The sequence below is a fragment of the Kogia breviceps genome, chromosome 3, assembly GCF_026419965.1.
Source record: "Kogia breviceps isolate mKogBre1 chromosome 3, mKogBre1 haplotype 1, whole genome shotgun sequence".
Classification (NCBI taxonomy): domain Eukaryota; kingdom Metazoa; phylum Chordata; class Mammalia; order Artiodactyla; family Physeteridae; genus Kogia; species Kogia breviceps.
Window position 1 is genome coordinate 62183327 of NC_081312.1, and position 15623 is coordinate 62198949.

At 39.1% G+C, this 15623-nt stretch overlaps 1 protein-coding gene across 1 annotated transcript in view; it reads left to right on the forward strand.

Annotated features, from left to right (window-relative positions):
* Nucleotides 1–262: 262 nt before the first annotated feature.
* The window catches only part of SLC25A21 (solute carrier family 25 member 21), a 523645-nt gene continuing 508284 nt past the window's right edge, over nt 263–15623 (forward strand). Inside the window, exon 1 of the mRNA XM_059055660.2 lies at nt 263–724. Coding sequence (XP_058911643.1) covers nt 655–724 — 70 coding nt within the window. The 5' untranslated portion in view covers nt 263–654. The remainder of the gene's footprint in view (nt 725–15623) is intronic.

Here is a 15623-nt window from a genome sequence, read left to right on the forward strand (position 1 = left end):
ACCATTTCTTAGAAAAGTACTATATACAGTAGCTCAATTGTAAGATACCTGTAAATTGGATTTATTTTGACTTAGTTGCTATAGCCCACAATTTCGGGACAAATAACTCCAAGGAATTTATTCACCTGTCCCTTCTTTAGAACCGCACTTTGCTCTGGCTTCCCAGAGGGCAAGGGTCGCCTGGGCCCTGCCGCTGGAGTTCTAGGCCAGGATCACTATTTTACTTGCGTTATCAGAGGCAGGGCGGCCAGCTGGGCAAACTCCACAGAAGGATCCTGATAGGGAAACCCGTGGGCGCCAATCTGGGAGACCAAACCGACCTGCGGCGGTTGACCAACCCAGTTCCATCCGCGGGTCTTTTCTCCTTCAGGGTCCCTTCCGGAGCCCAGGGAGCAAAGCGGGGTCGAGAGGGAGCACCTGAAGCAGCGCAACAGGCAGGTTCCGACCCGCCGGAGATCACGCGGCGAGGCTGTGGCCCAAACCGCCCGCCGCCTCCGAGCAGTCGCCGGATTGCCGCCCCACAGGGAGCCACTCGGCCCAAGGACTAACCCAGCCCCGGCACTCTCGCTCAGGCGAGGCTGTGCAGGCCGGCATTCAGGCTGGTAAGCTCGCCCACGCATCTCAGCCCAAGCAGTGGTCGTCTGGCTTGCGAAGATGTCGGCCAAGCCCGCTGTCGGCTTCGTGAACGAGGCTTCTCGGCAGATCCTGGCCGGTGGTTCCGCTGGTAAGGCCGCCCCGCCGGGGGCTAGTCGTTTTTCCCTTCGCGTGTTCCGAAAACGTTTCTCAGACAAGTTTCCCCACCGAAGTTTTGCCTTTTCCCTCTGCCTTCCGCGCTCCCGGGGCAGAGCCTTCCGAGCCCGAGCCCGCAGAGCGCGCGAGCAAAGGAGGCCGGGAGCGGGCGGCGGGTGTCCCAGGTCAAGTCGCCGCGGCGCCCGCGCTGGCCGCTCTCGGGTTCCCCACCTTCTGTGTTCCTAGCCTGTAAAGCAAGGCAGGCAGCCCCAAGGCCTGCGACTTGGAGGAGGCCTTTTTGCCTGGCTGGTTATTTTATTTGAAATGATCCAGTTGGCGTCAGACTTAGTTGTGCTATCAGTTGTAGCCTCTTTTTTTCCCCGGCTAACTCAGATCTTATGTAATTCCTACCTCCCTCGTTAAAGTATGTACCTCAGGACTCCACAGGTTTTCTTATTGCATGCTATGCTAGCTTGCTTGCAGCTATTCGTGCCTTAATAAGAATATTAAAATTAAATGACTATATTAACACATGTAAACACCTTTGATATGATAGGTTCACATTAATTTATGGAGAGTTATGCTGTGGGGGAAAAAACCTTTAGGAAGAAATGTTATAACTAATCATGGAAGTAATGACTAAGTGGCTAGAGAAAGTAACCCACGGGATTATGTTATGTGAACGTATTTTAAAGATATTTTAAAATATAAATTATGAGTTGATTGAAAATTTAATCTTACATACTGTGATGCATTTTTATTATGAATATATAAAATAATTACTATAATTCACTTATCACCATAAAACATTTTTATAAATGTAACTATTCTCTTAATAAATTATTATGGTAACACTAGTAAATCATATTAAGATGACTAGATGTCTAATGTTTAACTTTGACTAGTAAATTTTATTTTCAAACAAATTTGAACAAATTATGACTAGTTATCATCATGTCACAAACTCCTTGCATCTAGGAGTACCACAAGCAGCCAGATATATCACTTAACAATCTCTACACTTTCCTAAAGATGACATCTCATTAATATGGCAATCAAGGCATTCATTTCTTATATGTAATTATGCTATGTCTATTTGTTGTTATGATGTCAGTGACCTCACTTTCTACTTTTTTAGTTGTTTCCCAGTAGTGATGATGAATTTGCACCAATTTATACACCATTTTGGTCAAATTTCCACAATGTCCAAGACTCTGCCAGCTGTCCCTGACTTGGCTTGATTTAGAGTCCATGACCCTGATCAAATAAAACTCAGCTGGCCCAGTAGGGAAATGAAGCTAATTGGTGAACACCCTAACCTATGACTAGTGATTCATAAGTATCTGTATATTGGCTTGAATGATCATTCTGGGTATTAGACACAGCTAAACTCAAGGGATGTTAAAAGTAGATCAAACTCTAACCCTACTTAACACTGTTTTGTTGCATGATACATATTTGGCATAAATATAATGTGTTTTTCCATCATGTTCTTACAATTGTAACTAATATGAATGAAAATTAGTACATTTATAAGATAAATTAAACATAGCATAGTTGACTTACATATTTAGTACTATGAAGTTACAATTGATAAATGATGAGAGTAATTTATACTTTCATCACACTGAAAAAGAGTCATTTTTTTCCCATTTGGCTAATAACATTTTCATAAAACTTTATATTTATTGGACTTTTATAAGGCAGGCTAATCATGTTACATATACTACGTCAAGGGCCAAAAGGAAATTAATATATGAGAGGCAGAATTTTAATAAAAACAGAAAATACATTTGAATTGCTAACACTGAAGTTCTGATTACTGATATTGTCATCAAATGCAACACCAGTGTGTGTATGTATTATATGACCTTTTGATGGTAAAGGTTAGAAATACTTTCTATGACTGTACAGCAGAAGCTAACACAACATTGTAAAGCAACTATACTCCAATAAAAAGTAATAAAAAATACATTCTAGTTTTCTTAAGGGTAAAAAAAAAAAAGAAGCTGGAGAGGTTTACTGGAGAAATACTAGGGTATCTCATGGAATTCAAAGTCTGAAATGCATTTTTGAGAACTGACTATAATCAGGAGCTGGAGCACTGAGGAGATCTCAGGAAGTGAACTCTTGCCATTTCTTACTTCTTCCCTTGGCCAAATGGTTAAGCATTTCCAAGGCAGCAAGGTGGTGGCTAATAATTGGGTCCCAAGTAATACTTCTTTAGCCATTAGGATGGCTTGTCATACTTCCATATATTTGCCCAGTGAGGAGTAAACATGACCAAATGGATTTAGACAGTTAATTACTTACACAGACAGCAAAAGCAAGTCATCGTGGTGTCAGTTCCCTGTGTCCATTGTTCTGTAGACAACACTGAACTGAAGAAGCCAGATAACGGATGGTAGGAGTGATGGGTCACTCTGTTGTTGAGGAGCCACATCAGAACCACAGCCAAGCAGTTTTATAGACTTACGCTGAAATCTGCAGCTTTACCCTAAGTGGGAATGAGGTGGAAAGTCTTGTGCTGAACTGAAACTAGGGAGATGGATGAGAAATGGCCCTGTGTCAGTCTTCCACAGGATAACGGGAGAAACAGCCTCCCAACAGCTCCTCACCAGGCTGTTTATCTTCCCTTATGTTAGAAGAAATCACAGGGCATTCTGCTAAGACTCAGGTCAGACTGTGGTCAAGCCTTGACTACATGGTCTATGTGGAGATGAACAAGGATGTCAGGGTGCCAAACTTTGGAGATATTTTCCTGTTCCTTCTGGGTATCTTTATCAGTTTTCTTTCTTACAGATGACTGCTGTTTTCTGCTCTTCGGTTCATGTGTCAGAATGTTGTCCCTAATAGCTCCTGAGCTTACATGCTCTTGACTTCTGTAAAGAAAGCAAGAGACCAACTTGCTGTTTTTTCAGTCCCAGTGTAAAATGCTGGGGAAGGACTCAGAATAACCCAGTATTGGTCAGGGGCCCACCTCTGCACCAGTCAGTTGTAGCCAGTGCCCACAGGGAGGGGTGAGGATCTCAGGGGAGATTATTTTCCAAAGAAGCTTAAACACTTCATGAGATGGGCATTTGGTGTCTTTTATAACGTTATATATGTCTTTTGTTAAAAAATGGTTTGTAATATTTGCATTTAAGAGACCAAATGATGCACTGATAGTTGCTTGGACAATACACATCTAAAGACTGACCTTGAGTTTGTAGCTATAGCTATTATATATAGATATTGTTATCAATGGCAACTTTGTTTTATATGATGAAAGCTGTGCTCAAGACAATATGTACTGGAGTTTTATAGAGCAGGCTCCTAGTCTGCATTCTTAGCTTCAAGTAATAGCATAAAATTCAGGTGAGTGAGTAGAAGCCAATGATGGGAACATCAGGAAAATCAACAAGGTCTAATACTGCAGAGGGGGGTAAGGATGAGATGGAGAAGAGACCATTGGATTAGTACTCAAAGTTGGTCCATGGATGAGCAGCAGGGAGGGGCATGCTACCGCCTGGAAGCTTGTTAAGAATATAGGATCTCAGGCTAAGCTTACTCCAGACCTACCATATCAGAACCTGCATTTTAGGAAGGTCCCCAAGTCACTGGTTTGTACTTTCAAGTTTTAGAAGCACTGACTTAGAAGACCTTTGAGAAAAGAGATTCCATAGAGTGGGAGCCAGATTGCAGAAGGTTGCAAGTTAAATCTTTCTTGGCTTTCATTGCTGACCAGAGACAGAAGAATGAATTGTGTACTCCTTAATTGCATGCCCTCAATTCAGCTTTCAGACTTATTTTCCTGTCCTCTGCCATACATTCCATTTGGTTTCTGCTCAGTAGATCTGCTCACTATACTCGAATGTTGCCTGTGCCTTTCCACCTTTATTCCCAATGCCTAGACTGTCTTCCCCTAATTTTCTCTACCTTTTGAAACCATGCCCATTTTCAAGGCCTGGCTTGAAAACCATTTTCTGCATAAATGCTCCCAGATCGCCTCTACAGACACACCAGCTTTAACATTCTCATTAACATTGAATGATACAAGTAATAAAAATAACTAACATTTATGGAGTAAATACTAAGTGCCATACCCAGTTCTAAGCTTTGCATGTATCAACATTTTAAATCCTCAGCACACCTCCAGGATGAAGAAACTGATACCCAGAGGGCCTAATTAACTTGCCTGTGGTTGCACAAGCATGCAATCATTTCTACAGGAACAGGCTACAAGAGGGACTAGGAAAATATTATTCCCATTGGCAGATATTTTTAGAAGTTGGAGAGATCAAGTCTACTATCCTTTACCACCTCTCTATCTTTTATTAGTTTATATCCCTTAAAACAACTTTTATCTACAAATACAATCCTTATGGTCTTTTTGTATAATAGTATCTTGCTCTCTCCAAATAATTCCATGTGTGGGCACAAGATTTGCATGTAGTGAAAAGGAAATTCTCAATCCATTTAGGGCCTCTATGTACAGTTGGGAAGATTGTGGACTGAAAAAGGGCTCTGGCCACTTGAGCAAGTGGGAGCTGAAATCTAGTCCATGCACTGATTCATAATCTATGTATCCTAGAGCAGAGATGAGTTCATCTTGGGGAGAAGGGAAACCTTTTTCTACTTCTTGAAAAGACACTAAATGGATTGGCAGCAAACCTGACAGCAACACTGACAGAATTCCCCCAAGATTTCTAGAGCTCCCAAGATCCCTGGGCCTTAGCATCCCCCAGGTCCCACATCATTCTGTTGTCTGCTCTCAGTGGGGCTCTGGCTGTGGCTCCCGGAGGTTTCTCTTTTATGCACATCTTTTCCTTTAACCAGGAGCATGGCTCCACCTCAGACCCTCCCATTCTCCCTAATGACCAATTTGGGCTCTTCCATGTGTTTCCAAAGCTCATGGGATTCTTATTTCCCATGTCATATAGGAGCCTCTTAGGCTCGCGCAAATGGGTATTCTCCCTAAGTTCTCATAATGCTCTGGCAGTCAACTTCAGAAATCTCCCTGGGTCTCTGATAAAGTCCCCTTGACCCCCTGAGAGACTCTGCTTTTGCCCAGGCCTGTCAGTCTCCCTCCTGAGGGCACACCTAGGCGCTGTCCACGCTGAATTTTCTCCACAGTAGCATCACTAGGACCCTCCTCCTCCTGCCTCCCAAAATCTTACACTCATATTCCTTGACGTCTGCAAGTCCCACTCAGAATTCTTCTTAGGGCATTTCTTCTCCATCTGTCTTATACATGATCACCATGCTGGCAGGACACTGATTTATTTCCCCAAATTTCCAGGCCATTGTTTCTTCCTCTCCAGCCCCATCCTAATCCCCTGTATCTTGTAGGCAAACACCCTACCAAAACACCCTTTTTATTTTGTCCATCTGGCTGGAGATGTCTTAGTCAAATTGTTTAGTCATAGTATCCTGAAAATAAGTTTTCCAGTTTTGCAGTAAACACAGTTCAATTACTTTGTATAGTTTATCTCATTAATCATCTTCAAGGGATCAAATGAGAAAGTGAAATGAAAGACTTTCTGGAGGAGGAAAACTTGGGATTAATGGATAGGCTCCTGGGAGATTAACTATTGAGAGTACATGTAAAATGTACATTATATTGTTGGGAGAGAGTCTGAGGCTTTCAACCTAAAAAGGTCACTAAAAAGGTATAGGATAATTTAAAATCTTATTTTCTAAACTCCTGATCTTATATATCTTATGTCACTTCATTTTCACAAGGTTTCTACCTTTTCTTACTCTAACCCAAAATAGTTAAAATACAGTTAAAAGAAATGCATTAATAGGCAGAGTGTATGCTAATAGTTCTCTGGATTTTAATTTGGACTTGGTAATAAAAGGCTGATGCACTGGGGGGTAATCAAGGTTAAATTTTGATCAAGGAAAATTCTTTTTCAGAACGCGTGCAATGGGGACATGCACGTGATTTGGATAAATGGCACCTTTGGAAATTCAGGATTTGGCAAACTGCATTGGTTTGATAATAAATAGCAGGTTGTAGTGAAACAGGTGAGCCTTTATGACACATCAAAGGGAGGCTGGAACCCATCATCTGGGTAATTAGGGAGGAAAAATTCCCCTTATTTCAACCCCATAGGAGGAAGCAACTCTATTGATCAAATTAATTATGAAATACCTTTAAAGGATGTGTTTTAATTGAAATATAGTCTTGTCTCTCTCAAAGAAAATCTAGTTCTCAAAAATATGAATTTAAGAACAAATAAAATATGAATTACATAAGGACATGTCAAAGGATTTATTTTACTGTCCTTCACTGAAACATGTTTTAAAAGTGTAAGTATAGTATGTGGGCACATGATTCAACTGATATAAGAACATAAAACAACTTTTACACATTTTAGGAACACCTTGTTAAACCAGCCCTTCCTCACTTCCCTACTCTCTGGCCCTGTGCCCCACCACTGTCTTGACTACAACATCTCAGACCATTGAGAATCTGGTGTTTTAGGTATAGCACAATAGGTGCTCAGAAATGTTTGTTGACTGTACTAATGAATAAATATCAGAAGCCCAACCCACAGAATATTATTCTTAGGGTCCTACTCTGAAGAAAGAAAAGTACTCTGGGGTTCTAGTCATCAAACAACTTATACTTGCAACAATATTTTCCTTCAACAATGTTTTATTTTATTGTAGTCATTTAAGAAATGATGTGAAAACATTCAAGTCTGTAATCTCTGCCACCTTCTGAGCGAGAGGCCTATGATCACTTTTAAAATTTATGTATCATCTTTCGTTCCAGGACCCCAAACTGAAAAGAGATGCACCTATCATTTTCAAACATCTTTGTGATTTATGTATGTGGTATCTTAAAATGACAATGAATGAAACCAGGTTAAGGGACTTCTACAGGATTCTTTATAATTGTTCCAGATTTTAACTCATTTTTCTTACCAATTTTCTTTTCCTTTTGCTTTTAAATTATTATGTTTGTGTCAATTATTTCCATACTTTGATGTGATCATGGTTTATACACCTTGTAAATATTATTTTTTAAAACATTTTTTAATTGGAGTATAGTTCCTTTACAATGTTGTCTTAATTTCTGCTGTACAGCAAAGTGAATCAGCTATATGTATACATATATCCCCTCTTTTTGGTATTTCCTTCCCATTTAGTCACCACAGAGCATTCAGTAGAGTTTCCTGTGCTATACAGTAAGTTCTCATTAGTGATCTATTTAATATACAGTATCAATAGTGTATATATATCAATCCCAGTCTCCCAATTCATCCCACCCCCACCTTTCCCCCTTGGTATCCATATGTTTGTACTCTACATCTGTGTCTCTATTTCTGCTCTGCATATAAGATCATCTATACTCTTTTTCTAGATTCCACATATATGCATTAATATACGATAATTTGTTTTTCTCTTTCTGACTTATTTCACTCTGTATTACAGTCTCTAGGTCCATCCACGTCTCTACAAATGACCCAGTTTTGTTCCTTTTTATGGCTGAGTAATATTCCATTGTATATATGTACCACATCTTCTTTATCCATTCCTCTGTTGATGGACATTTAGGTTGCTTCCATGTCCTGGCTGTTATAAATAGTGCTACAATGAACATTGTGGTGCGTGTGTCTTTTTGAATGATGGCTTTCTCTGGGTATATGCCCAGGAGTGGGATTGCTGGGTCATATGGTAGTTCTGTCACCTTGTAAGTATTCTAGTAGGTCTGTATCTTTTGAATGTTATCGACAGTCCCTGTTTATTAGTTTGTTAGGGCTGTCTGAACAATGTACCACAAACTGGGTGGCATAAAAAAACAGGAATTCATTGTCTCACAGTTCTGGAGGTTAGAAGTCTGAAATCAAAGTGTGGGCAGGGCTGGTTCCTTCCAAATCTGTTGTATGCCTCTCACCTAGCTTCTGGCAGTTGCTCACAATCCTTGTGTTCTTTGGCTGTTATCACATGGCTTTCTCTCCCTATTTGCATCTGTGTCTGTATCCAAATTTCCCTCTTCTTATAAGAACACTGCTCATTGTATTAGGGCCCACTCCAGTCTGGTATGACCTCATCTTAACTTGATTATGTTTGCAAAGACCCTATTTCCAAATAAGGTCACATTCTCAGGTACCAGGGGTTAGGACTTGTACATATATTTTGTGGGGGATACAATTCAACCCACAACAGGCACTTCATTTTATTTTTCTCTTCATATTGTGTTTCTCAGATTCACAGTTCGTATCTCAAGCTATGGTCCTGTGTTTCTCTTCCTTTCATTGTCAACCTTTGTGAAAAGTTCCTCACTCAGTTTTCAACCTACTCTAATTGGCATATCTGCCTTTACCTTTTTGCTGAAACTGTTAACTACTGGTTTTCATTCCCAATTTTACCTAATCTTGGTGGAATTTCACATTTGTAACCAATTTTTCTTTTTAAAGTTGTCTCTGCTGTTGATTTTCACCCCCTTCTCCATGTATGATCACTCTTTTACTGTCTTCTTTGCTGGTTCTTCTTCTTTCCCTTTCCTTAAAAATTGATGTTCTGCAGGGTTCCAAGTTCTCTACCCATTCCCACTCTGCTATCTCTGTGCTCTCTGGCTTCAGTATTATCCACGTGCAGGTAACTCCCCAATCTATATTTCCAACTTTTCTGTGCCCCAAAGACTTGAATTTCTAAATTATACAGTAAAATTTATGTGGAAATCAAGAGTCATATGGATTCTAATGATTTAAAAAAATATTTCGGAGGTAAATTTTGAAACTGATGTTAGATCCTCAGATACCAGTTTCTCTTTGTTACATAGATGTGCTCATCCTTATTTTGAGTTCAGTTTTTCTCATTCATTCTTTTTGTTATCTTAAGAAGTTGCAAATGAACTTCTCTGGGTGTTTGTTTGGGTTGGGTGGATCCTACCTAATTTAGTCAATAATTACAATAAGACAACAGGAAATGATAAGATAAATCTTAAGTGCTAACACTTATTGAATGACTACTATGTATAAAGCACCTTACGTTGCTTATATCATCAATATTAATTTGTAATTTCTTGAGGATGAGGAAAGTGAAGCTTAGAGAAATTAAGTAACTTGCTCAAGGTCAGTGACTGAGCATGGGCTCAAACTCTGTTCTCTTTACTTTCAAAGCTTTACTCTTACCCACTACCCCACCTTGCCTTGTATAATAGTATGCAGAATGATGTATCAGGTTAGCAGCCCCCGTACGGAATACTGCCCTTGTAAGACCTCTTTTTTTTCTGGTTGGGTTAAGTATTGTAGCTGCTCTGGGAACTTGAGTACTGATGAACAAACAAGGTCTACCCTTGGTGCAACTGGCCATTTCTTGTTTTTGCCAGATCTTTAAGTGCCAGACACAGCACTGGTATGAAATTCTCCATATTACCCAACAGGGGGCTGTGTCATCATCTACAGGGCTACATCTTTTCTGCCAGCCCCTACAGGCAATTGATTATGAACAAGCTGAGCCTCAGTCCTCAGGTGATTGTTCATTGAACTCTTATACAATTAGGTAAGGCACTGGAATGACTCACTGAGCCGACTGGACAAGCTAATCTGTGACAAAGGAGGACATTTAAGTTGCGTAAATAATTGATTTGTCTTGAGCCTTTTAATTTGTATGAGCCTGGTAGCTTTAGGTTAGATGCAAGGGTGAATTTCGTTGAATGTCTGTAAAAACTAGAATGGACTATTGTAGGGAGAAGATATAACTTTGGAGAAAGAATACTGAAATATATGTTTCAGTAGGATTGAATGACACCTAAAATAGAATTGTGACCAAAAAGTTTTACATTGTGTGTGTATGTGAGAGAGAGAGAGAAGACATGCCAATGTCCTAATATTTCTTGAAAAGTGACCTATATTTATGAATCTTCAAGTCTACCCAAATCAGAATAATGCAATTATGTGAATCTTTGGTTTTAGTTCTTGTTCCTGTGGCTGTTGTTGTTATTATTACAATCATTATTTTGGAGAATGGTTGTAGAGATAGAGTAAAATGCTTTGGAGAGATTTAAGAATGAACAGGGTTATTCTGGAACTTTCTTCTAGGGTAGTACATTTGGTTAGCGACTGTATCACAGTGGGCAGTAACATCTAAGAACTTCATTCTGTACTTGGGCAGACCTATAGATGGTGCTGTCTTCCTATAATTTTGGTGATTTGCTCAAAAAAAAAAAAAAAGGGAAAAGCTTTCTGATGACAGAGTTAGATGTAGAAGTGTCTTGACTTTTAATTAGTTGCCACCATTGTAAAACATTTGGAACAGGTGCCTTACATAGATTATAGAGGATTACACACTTGAAAAATATAGGGGACTGTACTTTCAGAATTAATTTTTCCATTTAATTATAGTTCTTAGCTATATATGGAAAAGTAGGTTGCTATATACAAGAGGGGTGGAAGAAAGTAGTGCTTCCATCTATAGCCATAATGTGGTGCTTTTGAATTTAGGGTCCTAGATCAAATAACAATTGTTGATAAGCTTATCATAAATGTCATATTAGCCTGTAGGTCTTGGAGATTACCTTGTGAAAACAGAACTCCTAGATTCCATAATTTTTTTCTCTAAATTTTCAGGGTTAGAGTGTGTGTTACACTAAAAGTAAATGATAAGCTTCTGTGAGCATGATCTAGAGAGCCAAATGCGTAGTTCTTTTTATTTATCTATCTGAGGCTGCCACTCAAAATGCCGTTTCTTGTTTTAATCTAGTGGGATTTAACATGAGAAAGTGCGAGAGATGTATGAAGAATATAGTTTTCTTTTTTTTTTATTTAAAATTTTTATTTATTTATTTTTGGCTGAACTGGTTCTTTGTTGCTTTGTGCGGGCTTTTTCTAGTTGTGGTGAGCCGGGGCTACTCTTTGTTGCAGTGCACGGGCTTCTGATTGCGGTGGCTTCTTTTGTTGTGAAGCACAGGCTCTAGGCACACAGTCTCAGTACTTGTGGCTCACAGACTCTAGAGCACAGGCTCAGTAGTTATGGCACATGGGTTTAGCTGCTCTGTGGCATGTGGGATCTTCCAGGACCAGGGCTTTAACCTGTGTCCCTAGCATTGGAAGGTGGATTCTTAACCACTGCGCCACCAGGGAAGCCCCTATATTTTTCTTAAACATAACTTCCAAACAGGAAATTATCTTTCTTTAGATTAGTAGTATACAGTGTGTTGTGGAGTTAATGGGAAATACCAGTAAGTCCTTTTTGCTGTAAATGTACCTTTAACCACGAGATGGCAGTATAACTTTCCCATGTCTTTTAAGCTATTTCTAAAATGATTACTAAATTAAACAAATTATTTTTTAATGAGAAATATATACAGTTATGAAATTTTAGGAAAAAAATAAAGAAGATGAATATTTAAAGTACTTAATATAAGAAGTACCAGAGACTCTAGCGATTTATTTTGATTGAGCAGTTTTCATTGCACTAAACATGTTTATTTTATATTCTTTTAAGTTGAAAGTAGGAATGTGATGATATCAAAATTGTAAGGCATATCAGCAACTTTCCTTTACAGTTCAACATAGTCTCGTGTTTGCCTGATAATGCATCTAGAAATGATAAGACTTTTTTGTATCCTTCATGTTTTCATGAAGATCTGCCTTGGCCTGTACCTTCTATTCTTTCAAGAACACATATGCTGGAGATTAGAAGGCCAACAGAGAAGCAAAGAAAGGAAAGAAAAGAAAGAAAAGTAGAGATACTGGCACCTAAGTTATTAAAAAAAAAAAACAAGGCAGCGGTGATGAAGTCTAGTGACCCTTGCTGGATTTATATATTCTGTGGTTTAAAAATGTATCACCTTTCCATTCAGCATTGGGTATTTAAATAGTCATTATCCAGTAGTATCTGTATTTTTAATGTTTTTATTTGTATGTTTATATATTATGTAGTATTACATTTCATTCTACATGGATGCTTTTCACAATTACTTTAGTTTTTAAAAAAATTTTTGGGATTAATTTTAAAGATTACACTGGATCTATCTCTTGTTTTTTAAATCTTGCGAAGAGTGAGCCCCTTTTAGGTGGAAACCAAGTCTTATTTATTTTGTATCTCTAGGCCCAGCACAGTGCTTAGAATGTAGTAGCCACTCAGTAAATCTATTTTTATTTAAATTGCATTTGCCACAAAGCAATACGGTTGTGCTGAGACCTATTTTGCTTTTGTGCCCCTGCCTAACCAGCCCTCAGTGTGGCAGAGGTAAAGAAAAGACCTGTTGGGCTTCCCTGGTGGCGCAGTGGTTGAGAATCCGCCTGCCGATGCAGGGGTCACGGGTTCGTGCCCGGGTCCGGGAAGATCCCACATGCCGCGGAGCGACTAAGCCCGTGAGCCATGGCCGCTGAGCCTGTGCGTCCGGAGCCTGTGCTCCGCAACGGGAGAGGCCACAGCAGTGAGAGGCCCGCATACAGCAAAAAAAAAAAAAAAAAAAAAAAAAAAAAAAAAAAGAAAAGACCTGTTAGTTTAGAAGCCAAGTACTTTGAATTTTTTCATAGCACCTTGTTTTGCTAGTGGTGAGGGAATGTTCCTTGTAGGCGTGATAGTTTCTCAAAACAGCACTGAAAATAACACTTTTATTTTTTGATCAAAGGTGTCTAAATGAAAATGGTCCTATGCTAACTAGTATGATTTGCTTTCTATAATGGGATATTTGACATCTAATCAATGTAAGATGCACAGTTGCTGCTTATGTGCAGCTATACACAGAAATATTTTATATTGTAAACTCAAAAAGGAAGTCTGTTACTTTCCATTATTTACATAAGTTATAAATTAATGACAAGTTTTTTTGTGGGCAAGTTAAAATTTTTAAAAAAGACAGTTACCATGTATGGAAGAACATATAAGACAAATATATAAGAAAAAAGAGGAATGCAGTTATCATGTTTGAGAAAATATAGAGTTTCATGTAATACCTTAAATGTGTAGGTCATGTTCCAAAAATTTGTAGTTTTAGGTTAAGTTTTTTGCAATCAGGGTGCATTTCCTTCTAGAACAATGTTATGAAATTTGTAGGTGAGCTGCAAACATCTTTTTTTTAACCTGTATTAAGTGTGAAATATCACTAATAGGAGCCCTGAACTCCCAGGACATTTAGGACTCTTAAGACAAAGTATAGGACCCTGTGCCCTTCTGAGGTTAGCTTCCCTGGAGGGTTCAAGGGCTGTAAGCAATGGGGAGTGAGAGTGAGACATTTATATGTGGAGATAGCCTGGTGGCATCTCCTTAGCAATGAGACAGAAATGTGCCAGCAGCCAAGAGGGAAAGGGTGCCGGCAGGATGAGGGCCCTCTGAATGCGGCTTCACATTCACAGAGGACCTTGTAAATTTAAACTTTCGGCATTTCTTTCAAATAAAGCTAGACATAAAGTCATAGCTTTTGTCATTGCAATTGTGTGTTTTAAAAGCATTACTATGTGAAATTTAGGCATTTAAAATAAGCTACATGTTAATAACTGTTAGTTGGCATTTCTTTACTTTTTTTTTTTTTTTTTTTTTGCGGTATGCGGGCCTCTCACTGTTGTGGCCTCTCCCGTTGCGGAGCACAGGCTCCGGACACGCAGGCCTAGCGGCCATGGCTCACGGGCTTAGTTGCTCCGCGGCATGTGGGATCTTCCCGGACCAGGGCACGAACCCGTGTCTCCTGCATCGGCAGGCGGATTCTCAACCACTGCGCCACCAGGGAAGCCCTTCTTTACTTTTTAATAGAGGAAATTGAGAGTCTCAAAAAAACCGGAAGACCTTAGGTCTCTTTCAACCTCTGAGAAACTCTGTTCTTAAGGGAGAGGGGCAAATGGGTTCTAGAGGTTCTCACTCCAGTTGTTTCCAGACATATTTGTGTAATGAATAAATGGATGGATGGATGGATTTTGACTAGTCAGACAGCAGAGGAGGACCAAAGGGGAAGTACAAACCAAAGAACTGTAATATAGGAAGCATCAAGATAGGAGAAAATGAGGGTTGTAGTGGTCATTAGTATGTATAGGTTGTTAGGAAATTATTTCTGCATTGAAAAATGTCTGCATTTTTTGTTATAATTTGTGCAGTCTATATGAACTTATGTATTCTTGCATTTGAATGAACATGAGGGAAGTCATACTTTTAATATATACTTTATTAAGATTGCATAGCTGGAAAAATAGCCATATATTAAATTAAAAGAAAAATCCTAGTTTTTATATTTATTGATCTGTAACATTGACATGTTTATTTAAATGTAAGAATTCATAATACTAATCGTTAAATAAGCTTGATGTAGAACAATGACAGATACTAAAACATGTTCTTATTTCTCTCAGTAGACAATAAGCTTCCTGAGGATAAGAATCTTGGACTGTTTGGTATCCTGCTATATCCCCAGGACCTAAAACAAAATCTGGTACAGGATAGGTACTCAATAAACATTTGTTGAATGAATAGATGACTGAATGAATTAATGTCACATTTATTTTGGTTTTCAATTTTGAATGTTGATTAATTTGAAAAATTCTAAACCTTTCATTGAGACACTAGAGCATATATTGCCTCCTAAATGACCTGAAGGAGTTGGTCCAGTTCCCACCAGGCCCAGTACATGTCATTGATGCTGAGGAGAATCATTGCTGCTCTCCTGCCACCAAAGTGAGACCCCAGGAATCACGTACTGCTTAAGTTGCACTATTCCATTTTATTCGTAACAGCTACAAAGGAAGAAAAAGAAAATCCAAAGAGGCTTAGTTTTCCTGCCCTGATTTTTCTAAGTAGGAGTCAATCTTGGAGGGATTTTAATCCTAAGTACTGTAAGTCTCATTGATTCTGTGAATGAATGTGTGCCTGGATCTTGACTGTGCATGGGTGTAGACCTGTTTCTTCCCAATACCTGGTTTCTCAGGAATGATTATAAAAAGGGTAGACTGATTGTTGAG